The 21,840-nt window shown below is 37.1% G+C and overlaps 4 protein-coding genes and 1 long non-coding RNA gene across 9 annotated transcripts; 2 read left to right on the top strand and 3 right to left on the bottom strand.

The window, feature by feature from the left end:
* Window positions 1–1,233: 1,233 nt before the first annotated feature.
* LOC117791940 (methionine--tRNA ligase, mitochondrial) lies at window positions 1,234–14,297 on the bottom strand. Of its 2 annotated transcripts, XM_034631878.1 has the most exons (7): window positions 14,127–14,297; window positions 13,934–14,067; window positions 13,736–13,897; window positions 12,706–13,128; window positions 11,938–12,202; window positions 2,252–2,449; window positions 1,234–1,725 (listed from the first exon to the last, which is right to left on the bottom strand). In XM_034631878.1, the coding sequence occupies exons 1-7, from the start codon at window positions 14,218–14,220 to the stop codon at window positions 1,277–1,279; spliced, it is 1,725 nt and encodes a 574-aa protein (XP_034487769.1). In that variant the 5' UTR covers window positions 14,221–14,297; the 3' UTR covers window positions 1,234–1,276. The 2 variants fall into 2 exon arrangements, with proteins under 2 accessions (XP_034487769.1, XP_034487768.1); XM_034631877.1 differs by having other exon boundaries at window positions 13,736–14,067.
* LOC117791941 lies at window positions 11,743–12,339 on the top strand. Of its 2 annotated transcripts, none has more exons than XR_004618119.1 (2): window positions 11,743–11,832; window positions 11,893–12,339. It is a non-coding gene; the product is annotated as an uncharacterized LOC117791941 (long non-coding RNA). The 2 variants fall into 2 exon arrangements; XR_004618118.1 differs by having other exon boundaries at window positions 11,746–11,832; window positions 11,889–12,339.
* A 508-nt stretch (window positions 14,298–14,805) lies between the features above and the next one.
* Window positions 14,806–15,677, bottom strand: LOC117789553. Its single transcript, XM_034628584.1, has one exon. It carries the CDS (start codon window positions 15,675–15,677, stop codon window positions 14,808–14,810), a length of 870 nt encoding a protein of 289 aa, XP_034484475.1. The 3' UTR covers window positions 14,806–14,807.
* Window positions 15,678–16,149: 472 nt separating this feature from the next.
* Window positions 16,150–19,723, bottom strand: LOC117790413 (uncharacterized protein CG45076-like). Of its 3 annotated transcripts, none has more exons than XM_034629857.1 (3): window positions 19,605–19,723; window positions 18,869–19,548; window positions 16,150–16,278 (listed from the first exon to the last, which is right to left on the bottom strand). In XM_034629857.1, the coding sequence occupies exons 1-3, from the start codon at window positions 19,689–19,691 to the stop codon at window positions 16,245–16,247; spliced, it is 801 nt and encodes a 266-aa protein (XP_034485748.1). In that variant the 5' UTR covers window positions 19,692–19,723; the 3' UTR covers window positions 16,150–16,244. The 3 variants fall into 3 exon arrangements, with proteins under 3 accessions (XP_034485748.1, XP_034485749.1, XP_034485750.1); XM_034629858.1 differs by lacking the exons at window positions 18,869–19,548; window positions 19,605–19,723 and adding exons at window positions 17,227–17,463; window positions 17,530–17,670 and having other exon boundaries at window positions 16,150–16,721; XM_034629859.1 differs by lacking the exon at window positions 16,150–16,278 and adding an exon at window positions 18,236–18,332 and having other exon boundaries at window positions 18,857–19,548.
* Window positions 19,724–20,213: 490 nt separating this feature from the next.
* Window positions 20,214–21,112, top strand: LOC117791264. The gene has a single exon (XM_034630972.1). It carries the CDS (start codon window positions 20,251–20,253, stop codon window positions 21,028–21,030), a length of 780 nt encoding a protein of 259 aa, XP_034486863.1. The 5' UTR covers window positions 20,214–20,250; the 3' UTR covers window positions 21,031–21,112.
* Window positions 21,113–21,840: the final 728 nt, after the last annotated feature.

Genomic DNA, 21,840 nt, shown 5'->3' with positions numbered 1-21,840 from the left:
AAAACGCAAAACTCAAAAAATTTAATTAACAATATCTTTAACAGGCATCAAGTCATAATTTTTGAAACAAATATTTATTTATTTTTGTGAGTTTTGGCTGATTAATTTACATATTTATTTTACAAGGACTCACACAGTCGACTATAAGATAATTTATTTAGAAATCAAAATAAAATTATAAAATTCGATTGAAAAATTGGCAATATTTTTAAATTTGTATGTGAAACTGAAATAATAAAAAATGCAGTTTGTTTGTTTTCGGTTCATTTCAATTGTCAAAATATTTTTTTATAACATTATATACAATTTTTGCCATTTCCTATAGTTTCCTATAATTTTTTCTTAATCATACACTGCGTATACGCAATATACGCAACATTCAACTTACCTTTTCAGCCATTTGGGCATCGTCAAACTTACGAAGTAAATGCTGCGTATACGTAACATGCTTATAGTACTTTCCATACGATACACAGCTCTGACAGCTTGTTATTGCTGCTGGTTATTGCTCTTGGTCAGCCGAGCAGCTTAAACTACTTATTTATTTGAGTGCTCAGCTTTTACTAGCACTGCATTTTGACTTGAATGGAAGTGGAAGCCAAAAATTGCCATTTATTCTCATTTGACGTTGACTTTTCGTACGTTAGACGCCTCCTGAATAGATTTTTCAGTCAAATTAAAATAAATTAAGAACTAAGCAATTTCATGAAACTGCGAGAAAACTGCGAGTACTTAAGAGCTCTGGGGAACTAATTAAAGAGTAGAGTTTTTCGCCATTGAAAATGTGGGTTAAAGCAGTAGAAATTCTAGCACCTGCTGTCCGTAAAGTGAACGTATCTCAATTATGTGTAATAAATAACAAAATATGCTAGCCGATAAACGAGAGTGGAACGAACATAAAGAGAGATAGACCGAGAGAGAGAATGAGATGGACGGAAACAGCAGTCTCGTTACGTGAGGATACGCCTCGACATAATTAAGTGGATTTTAATGAGCGTCGAGCCAAGTGGGACCCACAAAGAGAATCAAAATGAGAATGAGACTGAGAATATTGCGCTGCGTGGATTTTGATTTGTGGCCACTTGGGTTGGCTATTTAGATTAAGCATACGCAGCGTGACACAAAACGCAATTCATAAATGTCACAATGCTCAACCAAATGAATAAGTAGATAAAATATAAAACTCTTTGCCCTGACTGACTCACTGAGCATTGTATATGAAACAGAGTTGACTTTGGATAGAATTCAGTTCAGTTTATTATGGCTACGTGACACTTCAAGACATCTTCAGTTGCTTTTTCGATTTACTGCGCTTGCTTTGCAGAGACTTCGCCGGAGAATGAGACTCCGACGGAAGCTGAGCTGACTCCACAATGCGCTGAAATAACACAGGGTTGCCACCCGTCAAGTGGCAACTTTTGCTGTTGTTGCAGCTCTCGCTGAGCACAGACCAAGTGCGCTGTGATCCCGGCACGTTGAGCTTATCGAGCAGTCGACTGGCCAGCTGTGGCATCATTGGTTGCAACACAATGCCGCAGAGTCGCAGTGCATCCATTGTCATGGCGATGATTGTCTCGAGGCGTGGCGCATTCGGTGAGCTGCCGTCGGCCTTTAGCTCCCAGGGCTTCGTGCACTCAAAGAAATTGTTGGTTGCATGCAGCGTGGCAATCACCGTGTCCGCCACCAAGTGGAAGTGATTGCTCTCGTAGTGTTGCTCGCAGCGACCTGTAAATGCAAAAATTCCAAATGGATGGCATTACTTTTCAGCGCACAGTGGTGAAAACGACTAGATACGTAAATACTTATTCTACCTATTACTTTATATACTACTTTTATTCAGCTACATAATCAATTTAGAGACCAAATGATGATCAGAACGATTTTCCACAGGACAAAGTTATGCAAAGTACAAGCATAATTTTTTTTTACTAACTACTTTTATTCATCTACAAGTACGAAAAATGGTCAATCTAATATGTAAATTTGTTTTAGGTCACAAAACTGAATATTAGTAATTTTGCGGCATGAATATACTTTTGTCACCAGACCATTACCTCATCAACAGGTTATTTTTAAAAATACTAATTTCTAAGCTAATCTAGCTGCTTTTGCCACTGTGCAGCGTTGGCTTTCACAAGTGTCGAGCACTTGTAGCTTAGGTATTGGTCGGAAGTGTTCCAGCATCTGGGCCAACTCCTATTCAAGCACTTCAACTGGTTAGTGGCTTGGCTGAAATATTAAAATGACTTACCCGCCAGCTGCAGCTTCGCCTCCTGCATTCGCTTGGCCGCATCCAAGTCCCGCAACAACTGGGAAAAGTGCTCGGCATGTGGCACGGGATACATTTGTTGTGGATTCAGCGACTTGGCACAAGCGCGTGATAACAAATTGCCCAAAGTGTCCGCCAACTCAGAGTTTAGTATGCGCAGCGCTTTAACGTGACTGAAATCTGCAAAGAACGCAAAGTAAACTTTACTTCCTAAACTCAAAAAACCATAAATAGAAACGCCTGCAGCTGACAATGACTGGCTCCTCATTAGAGCGCAAGTTCCCAATGGGTTGCACAGTGCGTATGAGTGATGTCGGCTGATTATCAGCTAAGCATTTGTTTAATGACATTAAAAGCATTTATTAAATTCTAAGCTGGCTACAAATAGACATATTAATCTAAAAATTTGGAAAATCAAAAATATTTTGCCATTAAAAATCGTTGCTTAAATGTTTATTTACTATTTATTTACTATTTACAAATAAACTAAATCCACCTAACTAAACAAATGGTTTGCAGCAACAGCAACAACAACAACAACACTTAAAGCAATAAAACAGTTTTCAGCTGCGGAAAATTGCATTTTAAAAATGTGCGACAAATATTTTAAGTCGCTTAGCGGAGCAAAGGTTTTAAGACTTAAGCAGCTTTTACTATTTCCCTCTTTGTCCTCTCTGCTCACTCACTTGATGCAACAAATATATATTATATAAATGTCCAGCAGATGTTGGCAAAGCAAAGAGTAAACTTAAAATCAGTATGGTATTTGTCACCCATAAACTTTTCCAGATTTATTCAACTTTAAGTAATCAACTATGCGTTTTTAATTTACTGCAAGATTGTGAGGCATGTCAAACTTATGGTAGATTACATTCAGAATAAACTTCGAAGTGAAGGGAATTTTGTATAATATAATGAACTTTAGATGAGTTTAAAAAATTCAATTCAATCCTAAAGCTTAGCTAATTACAATTTATGTGTGAATTAAATTTCTAAGACACAGTTTCGGGATAAAATTAAAAGAAGTATTTAACAAATGTGCATTTATTTTTATTTTAAATTTCGATCTGAGATTAAAAGGATGATTTTTTTGGTACGACCAAGATTTTTCGATGTATTTAGGGCTATTAATAATTACAATTTAAATTCGGAGTAAATATTTGGGAGTTTATTCTTGAGATTAGAATATTTTATTGATTAAAGGGTATCTCAAATTCGAGCAACCCTTGCCACGCTTTGTTCGAATGAAAACTGTGCATTTAAAAAGCTCCCAAAGAGCATTATAAAACAAATAAATGTCGAGCAATTAGCAATGTGGTACAAATATTTACCTTTAATAAATGCACACACCACACAGAAAAAAGGACAGAGGACATGGAAAACAGGATAAAGGACACAAGGACACGGTAAAAGCGAGAGCATTAGTAACGGATCATTGCTAATTGGTATTGGCCATGATTATCGACTGTTGATTATCTGCACAAAATGCAGACAAATTGTGCTGTGTGTCCTCATTCGCTCATATACTCATTTACTCGCATACTCGTACTCGTATTTGGCATGGGTCAATAATTCGAATAAAGTTGCGTCAAAAACCAGCGACAATGATTTCGATATTGTGTGTGCGATGTGGCATGCAACGTTAATTAAAATACGTGAAACTCTTTCAATTCAATAGAGTTCTTGAATAGTTTTATATGTAAATCATTTGCAATGAGCAACAAAACCAAGCAAATGTTTTAATGAGGCCAAAAAAATTACACGTATAAAGTGTTTTGACCTATCAAAAACTAACACATTTTCTTCTGCAAAAAATATATATATTTTTAATGGGTATTTATTAAATTCTTTTTCTATAATTATTTTTTTTTTTTGGTAATTAGCAAAAGTTAACTAAAGGAAAAATAATATTCGTTGAACTACACTTTTTTTTTTAAATAATATAAACAAATATATGATTTTTTAATTTAGTGAATAAATGTAAATAATATTCAGAAATATACACAAGAATTCTAGAAAACAATATTATACACATAATAAATAGATATTCCGTTTAAACTGTCATCACTAACTGAAATCACACAGACAATGGCCGATAATCAAAGTTGGTCAGCCAACAAATGTTTTTATGCTCGTTTTGGCCAATAACACTTGTCCCTCAATTGTCATTGTTGTTGGTAATTAAAAATGTTGCGGCATTTGCCACAAATTGCCGCTGACATGCAATCAATTTTACACCTATTTGTGTATTTTTGACACCTTTCCAAGTATTTCGAATATGTGCACTAATTAGTTTCGGGCCATCGATTTATTGACGGAAATCCACAAAATGCATTCATGCAATGCCAACAACAACAACAAAAATTGCTCTGGTATTATTCAAATAGTTTTCCCAGTTTTGGGAATTGCATTTCCATGCCAAGTGATTCTCGAGCAGCACAAGAGCACGAACAACAGCTGTTTTATGTCCCAAAAAAAAAAGACAAATGCATATGCATGTAGATTTGAAGTTACACTGTTAAAAAAAAATGGTTCTGACATCAAGATATTGCTCTAAGCACTAAAAGTAAAATTCTTAAAGTTAGAAAGCACATCTCAGCTTTAAGAACACTTCCAATTAGGTCAAGTTCTAAGATCAAAAGTTGTTATCTTTTCAAGACCACGAATATAAGTATAAGAATAAATGTTCTTAAATATTCAAGAACTCAAATTTAAAAAAAAGGCAGGTTTTATATTTATATTAAATTTATTATTTATTTAGATTTTTTTTTTCAGTGCATACACACAAAACCTCACAAAACCTCACACACACACTTACACGCACACACAATAGCTGAGGTTTTGACAAGTGTACCAAAAGTGCTACCTACTTTACCACCGTACTCTCCAATCTCCACATCATTAATGCATTTGTGCTGTCGTTGCTGGTGCATAACTTTTTGCAGGCACTGCAGCAAAGTCAAGTTGTCGAACAACCTGAATTTGAATGCCGTGCACTCACAATCAACATACAACATACAACATACATACTTATGCATACATACATATCAAATATATGTAAGGCTAAAACTAGCGAAAAGACGTACACTTTTACAAATGCTGGACTACGTTGATATCCTATAAAATTTGGTTGAGAAAATTGTTTAAAAATAAAACTAATTATGTGTCAGTGTTGCAATTCCAGCCTCAGTCTTTATTTTAGTTTGCTCCTTGAAAAGTAAATAGTTCTCAACTCGGAGCATTTTATAGAATCGAACTTAGGTTTACTTTAATTATATTTCAATCAATTTAAAATCAAACTATCTATTTGCGATTTTATTTTTCACTATCTACAACTATTTTAATAACAATCCTTTTTTGATAGTCGGATATACCCTATGGGGTGGCTGGGTATTACTCAGCTATGAAATGTACCAAAGCAAGTCTTGAATTTCATTTCTAACTGAACGAAATTTGATTTTCAATGCATTACATTTTGATGACGTTCACAGATCGACAAAAAATCAGGCGTGGCACGTAGAGAGGGGCGGGGTCAGGGGTCAATCAATTGCAATCAAGGAGGGTAAAAACATCAGTTTTAGCCCAGTTTAATGGCATTTTGCCGGCAATTATGCGTTGGTTTCTAATGTAATTGCCACAAGGAGCTGCCACACGTGTTGCAACTTGCCACTTGCAACCTGCAGTCGAGAAATCGAAATCCAGCCTGGTTGCTTTAACGGTTTTACGTGTGCCAGAGATGAAATTGTTAAAAGCGGCTTTTGGCCATAAGCTTTAGCCACGACTCGCGTTGCACTTAAGTCCTGGTGCCACATGTTTGTGGCATGTGCAATAGCATGTGCAACAACAACAACAGCAACAACGAAAATTTGTAGTAAGTTTTGCACATGTTGCACAGGTGCACGTGACTGCCGCAAATGTGGCAACGCTGCTGCCACAGACAAATGTTGTGCCACTTGCTTGGCATAACATAACATAAATAATATTTTTTGTTGCATGCCCCATGGCTATCCGCGTACCTTGCTGCACCTTAAATTGCTTAAAAGACTTGTCGCACTTGCCGCATTTTTAACTTTGTCCTTGCCACAAAATGCCTTCATGTGTCTTGCAAATAATATTGCAGGCAAAGTTGCCAGCACCAAAAACACACTTACACACACTCCCTCGTTCTCCTCCCTTACTTGCCACACTGTGGCACTACAAGGGCGTGGCAGTGGCAGCCTGACAAGTGTCGACGTCAAATATTTAAACACTTTTACACTGAACCAAAGTCGCCCACAGACACAGTCAAAAGTCAAAAGGTGCTGGATTTAAGCTCGAACGCCTTTTCCAGGACATGGCTAAAGACAAGAGAGTCATGTATATACCCTGTATTCATACACAAATGGGGTATGTTCAACTAGAGACAATGTAAAAGAAAATATAGACATAAATTAATTTCTCAAATCGCTTATAAATCAATCCCCAATATAAAAAGATCAGGGAATTGGGATTAATTTAAGATTTGGGATTGTTTTGAGATCGACTCTGTTTTCTTTATGAGTTTGAATCGGGTTATTTTTGAGTTCGAATCGGGCTAATATTAAAAAACAAATAAAATAAATAGAGAATGAGAGTCTATAACATGTAAGCAAGGTATTAAAAAAAGGGAATAATAGACTACAAACGTTAAACTAAATTTCAGAAACTTTCAATTCTAACAATGAGTATTTGTTTGTCGAGCACGCCTCATTTGTATATTCAAACTGCTTTAATCTGGGCTTTCATGCGCTTTCAAAACTCGAACTTTGTGCTTTTAAAAGTCAGACAAAGATGAGGAATAGAAATAGGGCATGAATTGTGTACAGTGTACACATGTGAATATCTCAAACAAAAGAAGAGTAAGGAAAATGAAAAGGATTTGTTAATGCACTTTAAAAAATGTGACAATAGATAAGACGAACTTGGGAGTTGCAAGTCCCTAAGCAGTTAAATTAAATGGTGGCACGCCAGCAACTTGCCGCTTAAAGCGATTGTTGCCTTTGGGGGCGTGGCAAGAACAATCAAATGGAAATTGAAATTGAAATCGCGCTTCATTTGCGCGCATTTCTCTTAACAATTTGGTGAGAGCTTTGTCCGGCTTTTAAATGTGACTATTCCCACAACGGTGGTGCAACGTGGTGCAACATGGTGAGACTCCTTGCCCCAAAAGCCACCGATGCCCCTGATGCCCCAGACACTTGGCAAATGTAGTTTCAGTGTTGCAAGCAGCTGGAGAGCTCAGCTCAGCCGGTTGCACAGTGGGTGAAATGGACGAACTCACTCGGATTTATAACTTGAGAATAAAAAACCTAATCATTGTAGTTTTATTAGAACAATAATTTTTTCTAGTGCACGGATTAATTAATAACTAAAGAATAAAAAGTTATTTATTTTAATAATTTTTTGTAGTACATTAAATGTAGCCTCTGAATTAAAAAAAAAATTGTTCTTAGCAGCATCTTTCAGTAATTAAACTAAACACATATATTTATGATTTAAAAACCCACCTTGAATTGTTATTACAAATACTAAATTGTATCAAATGTTAACAGAACTAAACATTTTCTTTTTACTTTTCTATGCAAAAAAGGCAGCAAATTTAATTTACAAACTTTTTAAAAACAGGAATTGCAAATAATAACTATTTTAATTAAAATGTAGTTAAGTTTCTTTTATTTCAGTTTTTATTAAAAAATTATTTTGAGAATCAAAAATAAAAGTTTTTTTCATATTTTTGTAATGCATAATAAAAATATGTTTAAAAATTAAATTAGTAAAAACCTTTTAATAATACAATATCGAATACCAATAATACAAATATCGACAAAAAAGTGATTTGATATGCTACAAAATATTAGCGTATTTCCAATATTTTGAATAGAAATTATTGCGTGCCAGATTGGACATTTCCCCCACTGTGCATTGCCGTTGTTGTTGTCGTTGCCACCACTGGGCGGAAGTGGCGCCTCCGGCCGCCGAGTGGCAGCAACCTTTGCACCGTGGCAGCATTTCAAAATTAAATTGTTGGTAATGAAAAGTTGTGCACTTAATGATGCTTGCCCCTGCCCCTGCCCCTGCCCCTGACTCTGCCACATGCCCCCTCCCTACTGCTCTCCTTCCTCTTCTTCTTCTTCTTTTTCTTGTTGTGGATGCTCATAAAAATGGAAAACGGATGTCAGCAATTGAGACTACGCGACATTGGAAAATAATCGAATGCGAGTGCAAAATGCACTGATCAAAAACTTATTGAAATTATGAAGTGATAAAAATGTTTTTCTCATCGCCCGGCGGCGTTCAACAGTGCCTGTCACAAATATTTGCCACTCAAAAGTTTGCTTAATTTAATAATCTTGCCACTGCCACAGCTGCCGGTTTTTCGCGCATTTTTCTTTTTAATTTGCACAATATTAACGAGAAACTGCAATAAAAAAAACGCGAGCAAGAAAACATATATTTGGTAGGCCGAAGTTTAAATACTCTTTTCAATTTCATTTTGTTATCAAAATTAAATTTAGTTTTCCACACTTAAAAATAGATTAGACTAAAATATAGAGATTTTTAGTATGATCTTTATAAAAATCAGGGACTGAAGAAATTTAATACTCATTAAAGAAATAATGCAATTTATATTATTCGTAATAGTCTTTAAATATTTTTTAAAAAAGTATTTAAACTCATGTAAAAGAGTAAAAAAATATTAATAAATTTTAATTATTATTTAAGCAAAATAATTTTAAAAATAATACGAATTTATGATTTTTTTGTATCACAATTTTTTAATAAAAGAAAAGTAGGTAATTTTTTCCTACTTAAAGAAGCAGCTAAATATGTCGAAATTAATTGTCATCTTCTACAATTGGGAGACTGTTTATTATAGAATATTTGACTCTGCTCCCAAAACTCATCAAGAGTCTATTAAGTCTTTAAAGTACCAGTTTAAAGCGTTCTTAAGCTTATAAGAATTGCATAATACCCAGCTCAAATGGCATAAAAAAGATGCAATTAAATTAGCCGCAAGGCAACAGGCCATAAAATGGAGAAGCAACCAGAAGTTGCCTGTTAACGTGGCCCAAAGACTGCACAAGGAGAATTCAATTGAATAAAGGTGTGGGGTTGTCAGAAAAGTCGGTAATAATAATTGAAAATTTAAAATGGAAAATTAAATTTAAATTTAAATTGCTGGCAAAAACAAAGCAGACGTCATGCCAAGCTATTAAGGGAAAAGAGAACGGAGAACAGAGACCTGAAAAGTAAGTCACATTTTCAAAGGTCAGAATTGAGGCTTAGAAGCGTTAGTTCATTTATGCAAATTGAATGCTGAAAACGGTTAAGGAATCAATCCAATTCTAGGAAATGTGGGCGTGACAATCAAACAACAACAACAACGACAATCAAACAACAACAACAACATGGTTAAATTTGATTACTTCTGGCAATGCGTCGAGGCGTGTTAATTGCTTTTTGGCCAAGTTGGGTGTGGGTGTGTCGGAAAGAAGAACAAACCACTTGAATGGTAGGATAACAATTGATAACAGATTACTTAACAACAAATCAGTTGCATAATTGATTGAACATCAGATACAATGGCAATAGAATCTTAAACAAATTTAAAGCAGTTGCCAAACATCTGCTGGCCATTTAAATATATTGTAAGAAAAAGGATGACAAACTAATCATATCTGGCAGCAACTTGAAAACTTTGAGACGTCTGGAAATCTTGATCCGAAACAGAAGTTTATTATATGCAAATTCGTGAGCGAATCTTAAGCCAAGTTCAGGCAACAACAACTTTGCAACCAAATAAACAAAAGTCGTCAGTGACTGACAGACCAAAAACTATGTTGTTGTAACTTTGTCATAACATTTATATGCAAATGAAAAACAAAGGTACGAGGAAAACTAACGAAATCAAGCAAGTGACGACATACATTTGCATACACTGTACATACATGGACATCAAAATGGATTTCGTAAATCTATACTTTCTACTTTCAAATTATTAAAGAACCATAATATAAATGTATAATATTTTTAAATATTATTTGATGTGTTTTAATGAAGTTAAAAGTGAAAAACTAAGATTTAAAACGTTCAATCCTCAAAATTCCCCTGGGGACGTCTTAGGTTTAAGATCAACACCAAGCTACAGAGGAAACAAATTTTTTTTTTCTGAACGACATTAATACAAATTAAGTGCATAACGAGCTTAGAGGCCAAACCATAATCAAAATGATATTTCGCTTAAAAATCGGTCCAGTTTTGATAAAGTTATGAAAGTTTGAAATTGGTAGACCTTCGACCTACTACCTTACAAGTCAAAATTTTTGTCAGATTTGACATGATTTTTTACAGAAAAATGAAATATCTCAGAATCAAATTTAAAGTGTTGTTTTATACTAATTATGATATAAGGAGTTGATTAAAAGTGAAAACTTGAGATTTAAAATTTTAAATTTTCGAAATATCAAAGGAGGGACCCTTAGCATTGAAATCGAAATCCAAAGGGCAGTAATTTTTTTTCCGAAATTCATTAAATTTGAATGCAGAATGAAATAAGAGGCCAAACTATAATCAAAATGATATTCCGCTTAAAAATCGGCCAGTTTTGACAAAGTTATGAAAGTTTGAAATTGGTAGGATCTTTGAACTACTACCTAACAAGTCAAAATTTTTGTCAGATTTGACATGATTTTTTACAGAAAAATGAAATATGTCAGAATTAAATTTAAAGTGTTGTTTTATACTAATTATGATATAAGGAGTTGATTAAAAGTGAAAACTTGAGATTTAAAATTTTCAATTTTCAAAATTTCAAAGGGGGGACCATTAGCATTGATATCGAAACCGACCGGAACAGACCAAAAATTTCTTTTTACACAAAACTAATTAAACTTGAATGCAGATTGAATTTGGAAGCCAAATCATGAACAAAATGACATTCCGTTTGAAATTCGGTTCACTTTTGATAAAGTTATGGAAGTTTGAAGTTTGTTCAACCCTTGACCTAGCAACTTTACAAGTCAAAATTTTTGTCTGATTTCACATGATTTTTTACAAAAAAATGAAACCTCTTAGAATCGAATTTAAAGTGTTGTTTTATACTAATTACGATATAAGGAGTTGATTAAAAGTGAAAACTTGAGAATTAAAATTTTCAATTTTCAAAATTTCAAAGGGGGGACCATTAGCATTGATATCGAAACCGACCGGAACAGACCGAAAATATCTTTTTACACGAAATTAATTAAATTTGAATGCAGATTGAATTTGGAAGCCAAATCATGATCAAAATGACATTCCGTTTGAAATTCGGTTAACTTTTGATAAAGTTATGGAATTTTGAAATTGCTTCAACCCTTTACCTAGCAGCTTTACAAGTCAAAATTTTTGTCTGATTTCACATGATATTTTACAAAAAAATGAAACCTCTCAGAATCGAATTTAAAGTGTTGTCTTAGACTTATTACGATATAAGGAGTTGATTTAAATTTTCGAAATATCAAAGGGGGTACCCTTTGTATTGAAATCAACACCTGCATCTCGAGGTAAATATTTGTGTCCCTATTTAAATGCAAGGCAGTATAGTTCTTACATATTTCAGTCAGTTTACTTTGTGGTTAGTCCAAGTCACAACTAGTGTGAATACTTACTGCCATCACTGTGTGCGACTCCCTCGCGCAGTAGAAAGTAGCGAAGTCCCTCCATGGTGTATTGTTCAGCCGCCTTGATGGGATCCACGACATTGTGTTTGCTCTTGGACATCTTCTGTCCGTCCACAGTCCAGTGAGAGTGCACGTAGAGCTGCTGAGGAGGCGAGAGTCCAGCGGCTATCAAAAATGCTGGCCAATAAATGCCGTGGAACTTGAGAATGTCCTTGCCAATGACTTGCTGGGCAGGTGGCCAATTCGTGACGTACTACAAAGAGAAAAAGTCAGACTTTCAATGGGGTACCTAATACGAATTCCAAAAAAAATAATAAAATAGGAATGCAATTTTAGGAAACCAAGATAAGGATGAAAATAAAGGAATCATAAATTAGGAAATTGAACTAAGAATAATACTCAGATTACAAAATAAATAAGAAAAAAATAAATCTTAAATTAGGAAATTGCATTAACAAATATATGTAGACAATTGGGAAGACAAAAATTAGGAAAAGTCAATTTAAGAATTTTTTTTAATCTCAATACTTTGTATTTTCCTAATGTTTATTTTTATTTTCTAATAACAATTTTCCTAATTTTAAGCATCCCTATTTTTTTTTTCTTTTAACTTTAATTTCCTTGCATCAGAATATATAATTTTAGTTTCCCAATTTCTAATTCCAAATTGAATGCTTCCTAGTTTTGTTTTCTCTTTATTCATTTTCAAACTTTCGTATTCTCCGAGAACTATTTTTCGTATAGGGAATCAATTACCTGTTCATTGGGATACCCGCGAGAAGTGAGATAGTTGATGAGAGCATCCAGCCAGACGTAGACTGTTTGTGTGTCATCATTTGGAACGGGTATTGCCCAGTGTACCCGATTCGCGGGACGGGAGACGGACACATCGGGCAACGGTTCGCTCAGCGTGTCCAATAGAATCTTTTCGAACTTGGCCGGTCTTATCCGTGCTTCCTGCTTAACCCAATGACGCACATCGTCCTGAAACTGTGACAGACGAAACATGTAATTTGTCTCCTCCGTCCACTCAACAGGATGTCCCGATTCCAGGGAGTAGCGTGTTCCGCTCTGCTCGTCCACCCGAAGTTGCGAGTCCGTGAGAAAGGTTTCATCCGAGACGCAGTACCAACCGCTGTAGGCTGCCGAGTAAATGTGACCTCGGGACTGCAACGTTTGCTGCAAAGGAACCACAATTAATATCAAGTAACAACGGGAGAAGACACTACGAGATACCCTGCCAACAGTTTCTTTAAATACCTCAACAAAAATATAATAAAGTTATGTTCGGTTACTTTTGCAGTTATGGTTTCCAATTTAAATCAGTTAATACCGGTCAGCGGTTTTTATCCCTGCTTCCTAGAATTTGGCTTATAGATGTCTCAAATATAAATATGCCAATTTTTAAGCAAAAATCTCTTTAATTTCATAAAGTAGAATCTACTTAAAACGATTTTTCAAATTAATATTAAAAACCATGTGGCTATGTTATGTTTTTGGTTATGATTTCTGAGATGTCTCATTTTTTCTATTACATAAAAAATAAAAAAAATATGTTGATTTGTAAGCGACAAATTCTAAATTTCACGAAATAGGATCTATTTCATAAGATTACTCAAATTAATGAAGCTATTTCGGTTTTGAAAAATAGTTATGATTTTTAATTTCAATCGGTTAATACCGGTTAAAGATCACGGTTAAGCCCTGCCTTACAGAAACTGAGATGTTTCCTTTGGTCTGTTAAACAAATTATCCCAATTTTGCAGGGTATCTAAAGTGGACATACCCAAAAGTGAGACACCGCCTGTTTGTGTCTCTGCTCAGTAGTGCGTATGAAGTCATCGTGCAATATTCCCGCTGCCTGAAAGACATTCCTGTACCGCATCGAGATCTCATCGCAATATTGTGACACATGAACCGCTTCGCTTCCCGCTCTGTTACCCGCTTCCTTTCCCGCTTCGTTTCCTGCCTTTTTCCCCGCTGCCGCCTGTTGAATCTTCGTTCCGTGTTCGTCGGTTCCCGTGCAGAGAATCACAGTCTTTTCTGGATACCGCAGTCGCTGATAACGACAGTGGGCATCTGCTATGACCGCCGAGTACAGGTGACCAATGTGTGGCGCTAAATTAATTATATATTATTTACTTTTCAATTGTTATTCAACAATTCGATTTGCTCACCTGCATTTACGTAGAATATTGGCGTTGTTACGTAATGCAAACTATTGCAGCGCACGCCAATCGCTTTTATATATTTTATTTTACTTAACAACATTATAAAAACACTTATTTACACTAAGAAATTAAGGCATTTAACTAATAAACAACAATTTGCCGGCAACTTCGGCAGCAATCAGCCAGTGCTGCCTATCGCGATGCTAAACAGCTGTTGCGCAGCAGTGCAGCGGCACAGGGTGCACTTAGCAGCGCACGATTAACAGCAGAGGAGCAGAACTGTTGCGCTGGCAAAATCACGCGCGCGATTTAAACAATATCGATTTACAATATTGATGTATTTGATATATTTGATATTTGTTTGTTATTTCATAGCAGACGCCAGCCGCTCCGAACGCTACCAGGGCTGATGAGGTATCTTAAGGCAATTTTATAAAGTCCCGGCATGGGAATATAAGGGAATGTGATTCTGTTAATGCCAATGTTATTATTTTCCCAATGGAAGTTATGGTGAATGCTGTTAAGACAAATGCAAATAAATCCCCTTATTTTGTAATGCAATTTAAATTGTTAAATTTGAATTTAAGTGAATGTATAACTTATAACTGAGTTATTTTAAAGGTAAACTGTGAAAAATCAAATGTAAAATTTAACAAAAAAAAATAAAAGTGAGTAATATTATTATAATTAGTTGACATTGTGTTTTAGGGGATTCTTCAGGTGCTTATGCCAATTCGCCGCCTTTCTTCTCGCCCGACTCGCCTTCTGCTTGGCCTCGACTGCCGCACAGGCGGCTTTATAGGCCGCATTCTTGGTCTTCTCAAAGTCCTGCTTGGCCTCGCACATTTGCCGGTTTAGGCCATCCAGGCGATTCTTGGCCGCCTCGAGCAGCTGCGTCTTCTCGGCCAGCTCCTGTTGGGCGCCACTGGCCACGTTCTCAATGTTGGCCAGGTTGGCGGTGGCAGCTGCCACAAGGCGCTTCATCTGACCAAGTTGGGATTGTGCCTCCTGTGCGGCCTGAGTCGCCGCATGCGAGTTCGCCTGGGTTGCCTGCAAGGAGGCTGTGATCTCGGTCACAACGGCGTCGGCCTCGCACATTTCCTGCTGCAGTTGCTCCACAATCTGCTGCTTGCCCGCCAGCGCTGCCTCTGCCGCCCGCGCCGACTGCGCTGCCCGCTCCGCCAGCTCCGACTTCACCTGCATCGCTGCTGCCTCGGCGGCGGCCATTTGTGCATCACTCGCCGCTCGCGCCTCCTGCGCCGCCTTCTGTGCAATGTTGGAGGCCTTCGTCTTGGGGTCCCCCCCTCCCCCGACTCCTCCCCCTCCCAGGGGATTCCTCGACTGTGCACAACCATCACCACCCTCCCCCTCCGCCGCCCCGCAGCCACCCACTTCGGCATCGCGATAGTACAAGCTGGATATACGCTGCGCGAGGATATCCTCGGTCTCTCCTTCTCCAGCACAGCCATAGCTGTCCAATCTGGGAATCGCCTGCAGCAGTATTAGCAAGAGGAAGAGAACTGTTCGATAGAGCATATTCGATTGCTTCGATCTCATGACAAATTCGATACATTTCGACACTTGAAGCAATTGCAACTACGCTGCCTATACCCTGTAAAATATTCTTGAAAAACTTTCATGGGGTAAGTATGCAAAAAAAAATGTGGCAATGTTGAAAGACAAAATTATATTTTGATGCAGAATCACATTAGAGATTAAAACAAGAGAATATTGACAGTCCGCTAAAAAATCGGTTCAGTTTTAACAAAGTTATGACAGTTTCTAGTTTATGAATATATTTTCCTGCTTTGATGCAGAATTTAAACACAGGTTAAATAACAATTAAATAATAACTTTTCGGTTAAGATCTAAAGTTTTGGTAAACAAGTGATATACATATGTCCAAATTGAATCCAGTTCAATATCCTAAAATCAGTGTATTTTTCAGGTAAGTAACCTTTAACCCTGATATTTTCACAACACTACTTTAAGCCCTGTTTAAAAATCATTGGCTATTCGAATTCTTTAATTTGCTTAAAAAAAATATAGTCCTTTTATTAATGTGCCATAAAAAATATACAAAATTAAGTCTATAATCTGATAAATCGTAAGAAACAAAGTAAATTACTGAGTCCTCTGTGGGGACATGCGTCGATTCCTTTGGGCCTTCTGCTTGGCCTCGACTGCCGCACAGGCTGCTTTATAGGCCGCCTTCTTGGTCTTCTCAAAGTCCTGCTTGGCGGCTTGCAACTGGTGACCCAAATTCTCCACACGATTCTTGGCCGCCTCGAGCAGCTGCGTCTTCTCGGCCAGCTCCTGTTGGGCGCCATTCGAGACGTTCTCGATGTTGCCCAGATTCGTGATGGCCGCTTGAACCAGTTGCTTCAGTTTCTCCAGCTGAGTTTTCGCCTCCACGGCAGCATCATTCGCCGCGGCGGCATTCGCCTGGGTATTCTGCAGCGAATTGGTCACATCCTGGACCACAGCCTCCGCCTCGCGATGCTCCGTCACCAGCTGCTCCATGATCTGCTGTTTGCCCGCCAAGGCTGCCTCTGCGGCACGTGCGGATTGCAACGCCCGCTCGGCAAGCTCGGATTTCACCTGGGGATAAGTAGGGGGTCTATTAGCAAGCGTCTATCTTGATTTAAAAAAAACAAAAAACAAGTCGGTAAAGTTATAGTCGAGATCCCGACCATAGGATACCCGTTACTTATTTCATTAAATATAAAAGTACTTTATAGAAATTACTATCTAATAAAATCTATTGCATACTTTTGGGTGCTTGTATTGCCTAAATTTATAATGACTTTGGTTAGCTATAACTGCCGTTCTACTTGTCAGATCTTGATCCGATTAAGTGGGATAATAGATAATATTAATAGATAACGTTTAATATCATAAAAAATAAAATAATAATAATAATAATAGAAAAATTCTTAAAAACCGTAGGTATGTTGGCCTTTCGCCTTCGTAGAGCTTATTGAAATTCGTATGTCAATTTTGGTGTCTCTATCCCTTATAGTCTCTGAGATCTAGGCGCTCATTTGGTGTTTATTTTTAATAGTTTTAATTAAATATTAGCTCTTGCTTGTAGACATTAACCCACCTGTGCCGCAGCTGCCTCCGCAGCTGCCATTTGTGCATCATTCGCTGCTTTTGCCTCCTGCGCCGCCTTCTGTGCAATATTTGAGGCCTTGGCCTTGGGATCCGTTTTACCTAAGGAACTGCCACAGTTCTTGTTGGTATTGCAGTTATGCCCCTCTGCACCTTCCTTCTTGCCAGCTGCTTCCTCATCCAACCTGACCAGATCGGGATAAATGTCCAGGTTACGTTTGTTGTACATCTGTCAACAGATCAAATAATTTGTGATTTTTGGAGATTTAAGAGATAGTTTTTAGCTGCTACTCACCTTATCACGCGATCTTATAATATAACTCTCGGACACACAGCCAATGTTGAGCAGTATAAATAGGGAAATATATAGCATTGTGCCGATAATATACTAAACACATTTTCATCTCTCATCTATCCCTAAATGACAAGTTAGTATTTCTGTTTTACATGTGAAAGTTAAAGCTTTGACTGTAATATTTATAGTTTTTTAATGATTGTTAAGTAACTTGCCACGAAGTCAAGTATTATTTTTTATGCTTGTTAAAGTTAAAATAATAAACAAATTAAAGAGTTTACTTCAATTTAAGACTTATACATTTTAAAGAAAGGTATAAATCGCAATTTCCTACAAAGAATAGTCTTTGGTATTTTTCACTGGGCCTTATTTTACCATAAAAAATAAAACAATTACATTAAAATATTTACTTTAAATTAATCTTTATAAAATATTTATTTAGGGTGCATTTTAAAATAAGTGTTACTCGTAGCTGGACTTTTATTTCCTTCATAGGGGCTAAGCTTTATAAATTGTCTCAGCTATGTTGGGTTAAAATTTCATTCCTCTGTGTCCTACTGTTTGGACTGCACAAATATCAGGCACTTGGTCAGTCAGTCAGGACAAACAGTCCTGAATTTGTGTGAAATTTTATATAAATAAAGATAAATCATAATTAAGTCATATTCTACTTAATCTGTTCAAGTAAAAATAAATTATAGAGTCAACTTAAAATTAGGCTGTATAAAATATATATAAATTTGTGCATTTTTAAGATAAGTATAGATAGTAATTGAAAGGAAAGGAGTTTTTCTCAAAAGGACCTGCGTCGTAGACTTATACATTTTAAAGAAAGGTATAAATCGCAATTTCCTACAAAGAATAGTCTTTGGTATTTTTCACTGGGCCTTATTTTACCATAAAAAATAAAACAATTACATTAAAATATTTACTTTAAATTAATCTTTATAAAATATTTATTTAGGGGTGCATTTTTAAAATAAGTGTTACTCGTAGCTGGACTTTTATTTCCTTCATAGGGGCTAAGCTTTATAAATTGTCTCAGCTATGTTGGGTTAAAATTTCATTCCTCTGTGTCCTACTGTTTGGACTGCACAAATATCAGGCACTTGGTCAGTCAGTCAGGACAAACAGTCCTGAATTTGTGTGAAATTTTATATAAATAAAGATAAATCATAATTAAGTCATATTCTACTTTATCTGTTCAAGTAAAAATAAATTATAGAGTCAACTTAAAATTAGGCTGTATAAAATATATATAAATTTGTGCATTTTTAAGATAAGTATAGATAGTAATTGAAAGGAAAGGAGTTTTTCTCAAAAGGACCTGCGTCGATTCCTTTGGGCCTTCTGCTTGGCCTCGACTGCCGCACAGGCTGCTTTATAGGCCGCCTTCTTGGTCTTCTCAAAGTCCTGCTTGGCCGCTTCCAGTTGAAGGCCCAAAGTCTCTACACGATGCTTGGCCGCTTCGAGGAGTTGTGTCTTCTCGGCCAGCTCCTGTTGGGCGCCATTCGAGACGTTCTCGATTTGGCCCAGATTTGCGATGGCCGCTTGGACGAGTCGCTTGAGGTAGTTGACCTGGTTCTTGGCCTCCACGGCAGCATCACTGGCAGCGGCGGCATTTGTCTGTGTATTCTGCAGCGAGTTGGTCACCTCTTGAACCACAGCCTGGGCTTCCGTGTGCTCCGACTGCAGTTGCTCGACAATCTGCTGTTTGCCCGCCAAAGCTGCCTCTGCGGCACGAGCGGACTGCAGCGCCTTGTCGGCCAACTCGGACTTGACCTGAGCTGCGGCAGCATCCGCAGCTGCCATTTGTGCATCATTCGCTGCCTTCGCCTCCTGCGCCGCCTTCTGTGCAATATTTGAGGCCTTGGCCTTGGGATCGGTTTTACCCAAGGAACTGCCACAGTTCTTATTGGAGCTCTGACAGTTTTGACCCTCTCCAGCTTCCTTCTTGGCACCTTCCTCCTCCAATCTGACCACATCGGGATAGATATCCAGGTTACGTTTGCTGTAAACCTACCAATATATATTAATTGATAGGGAGCTATAAAAAGCAGACAATTTTAACCCACCCTATCGCGTGGTCTCATAAAATAGCTCTCGGATACACAGCCAATGTTGAGGAGCAGAAAAATAGAAAGATAAAACATTTTGACCATCTTTCCGAATTCATTGTTTTATTCGTTTTTCCTGTTGAAAGTCTGAAAGTTAAAACCAGGGACCAGAAATGTTACAAGTTTTAAAATAGAATAAAGTTACTTTTTAATTGTTTCTTATTTTAATTAATTTACATGATTTTAAAAAAATTATGATATCTTTAATTTTATTTAAAAGTTGCGTAAGACACCTGTTTTTCATTTGCTATTTTTTTTTAGCTATTTTCAAACCAAAATTGTGTCTAATTCCCTAATTAATAAATTCTAATAGAAATATAATTATTAAATTAAAATTTTTAAATCAGATTTAATAGCTACCTTAACTTTGATAATAGATTGAAAAATATAAAGTTTGGTTTCATCCATAGCATATTTATAATTTAGTTAAATTTGATATTTTATATGTTTCTAGACCTTGTGGTTTTAGCTGTGCAATAATCAGTGAGTCAGTGAATAAGCAGTCAGGACAAAGAGTTTTCTATACATCGATAAACAAAACATTTGTAGGAAATAGAAAATGGGGGTCTAGAATTTTTAGTCATGTTTTGTGGGAAATGGGAAAATGAGGCAAGAATTTCAAGTCATGTGGTTCATCGTAATACTGTCCTGTATAACCCAACAAACAATTGGATCCAGTTATCCCTTAAGAAGGGATCCGCGGCATTTGAGAGCGAAGCGTCTGATGCCCTATGAATGTGGAGAGCATGGCCAGAGAGAGTGCTCCAGGGAAAGAGAGAGTGGCCAAGAGGTATCGCAATCGCTGCGGAAGAATTGCAGAGCGGGCAGCTCCAAATCTCGCAGCACGGGAATTGCGGTGAAGGCGGCGCAGGAGGCAAAACAGGCCAACGATGATATGGCGAGTGCTGTGAAAGTCGCCTCAGATCGGATTAAACTGGAATACGCTGAGAAGGCGGCAACAGCGGCCAAAGCAGCGGAAGCTGTGCTCTCATCCAAGCTCCAGGTGCTGGAGCAGCTGGAGATGGAGGTGCGAGAGGCGGAGATTGTGGTGCAGGAGGAGTCGCAAGAGCTGAGCTCAGCCGAGGCCAACAGCCAGCTGGCATTGAAGGCCCATCGACAGGCACAGGATGAACTGAAGTTGCTGCAAACCGGTCTCAAGTTGGCCCGGGACAATTACGCGAGTGCCGAGCAAGTTTCAGCCGCCTGCCAACAGTCCATGGCGGACAAGACGACCCTCATGGAAACCGCCCAGAAACGAGTTCAACTCCTGCTGCGACAACTGAGCGAAGCTCGCGGGGATTACACCAAGACCAAGAAGGCGGCCTACAGGGCTTTGTGTGCGGCCAACGAGGCCAAGCAGAGGATTCAGCATACTCAGCGTTGAACAACTCAAAGATCAAAGTTCACTTCTTTTTTTCATATACTTACCTTTATATATTTTATAATAAAACATAATATATTTAAAATTCTTTCCCACTTTTAATCAACATTTTGCAACAGCTTTTATAAAAAAGTGTATAAGTGTTTACAAATTGCACATTTTTATACCCTGCGCCCATTGAAAATGGGAAAGAAAGGGTATAATGTGTTTGGCAGAATGTATGTAACAGACAGATGGAGGCGTGGCAGACTCCCCAAAGCATATATATTCTTGTTCAGGATCAACAGCCGAGTCGATTGAGTCTTGTCCGTCTGCTTGAACGCGTCGATCTCAGAAACCATAAAAGCTGGAGACTTCAAACTTGGTATGTAGGTTCCTGGATCAGGCAGATCAAATTTGTTTTTATTTTTTGATCTGATCACTATACCATATAGCTGCCATAGGAATGATACATCGAAAATGAATTTTTAGTATGAAAAAGTTTTTTGTTTATTGAGATATCAGAACCAAACTGAGAGAATAAGCATTTAACTTGGTTATGTTCGTTCAAATCAGTCGACTATATTATATAGCTGTCACAGGACCGATCGGTAGAAAGAAAAATTGTGATCGAAGCGAGCGGGGGCCAATCTTCCTAGTAATATATAAATTCGTTTATATATAATTGATTTTGAATTTAAATATAATGAATGAAAATGCCATTTATTTAAAATAATTTATTCTGTAGTTTATTAAACTTTTTTCTTTAGGGAATAAAAATATAAAATTCCTTGACATTGGGACAAAAAGTGCCCCCGTCTGAATGGCTGCCAA

This window comes from Drosophila innubila (genome assembly GCF_004354385.1).
Source record: "Drosophila innubila isolate TH190305 chromosome 3R unlocalized genomic scaffold, UK_Dinn_1.0 2_E_3R, whole genome shotgun sequence".
NCBI classification, from domain to species: Eukaryota; Metazoa; Arthropoda; class Insecta; order Diptera; family Drosophilidae; genus Drosophila; species Drosophila innubila.
Note: the sequence above shows the minus strand (reverse complement) of the source record. Positions and strands in the feature narration are given on the sequence as shown.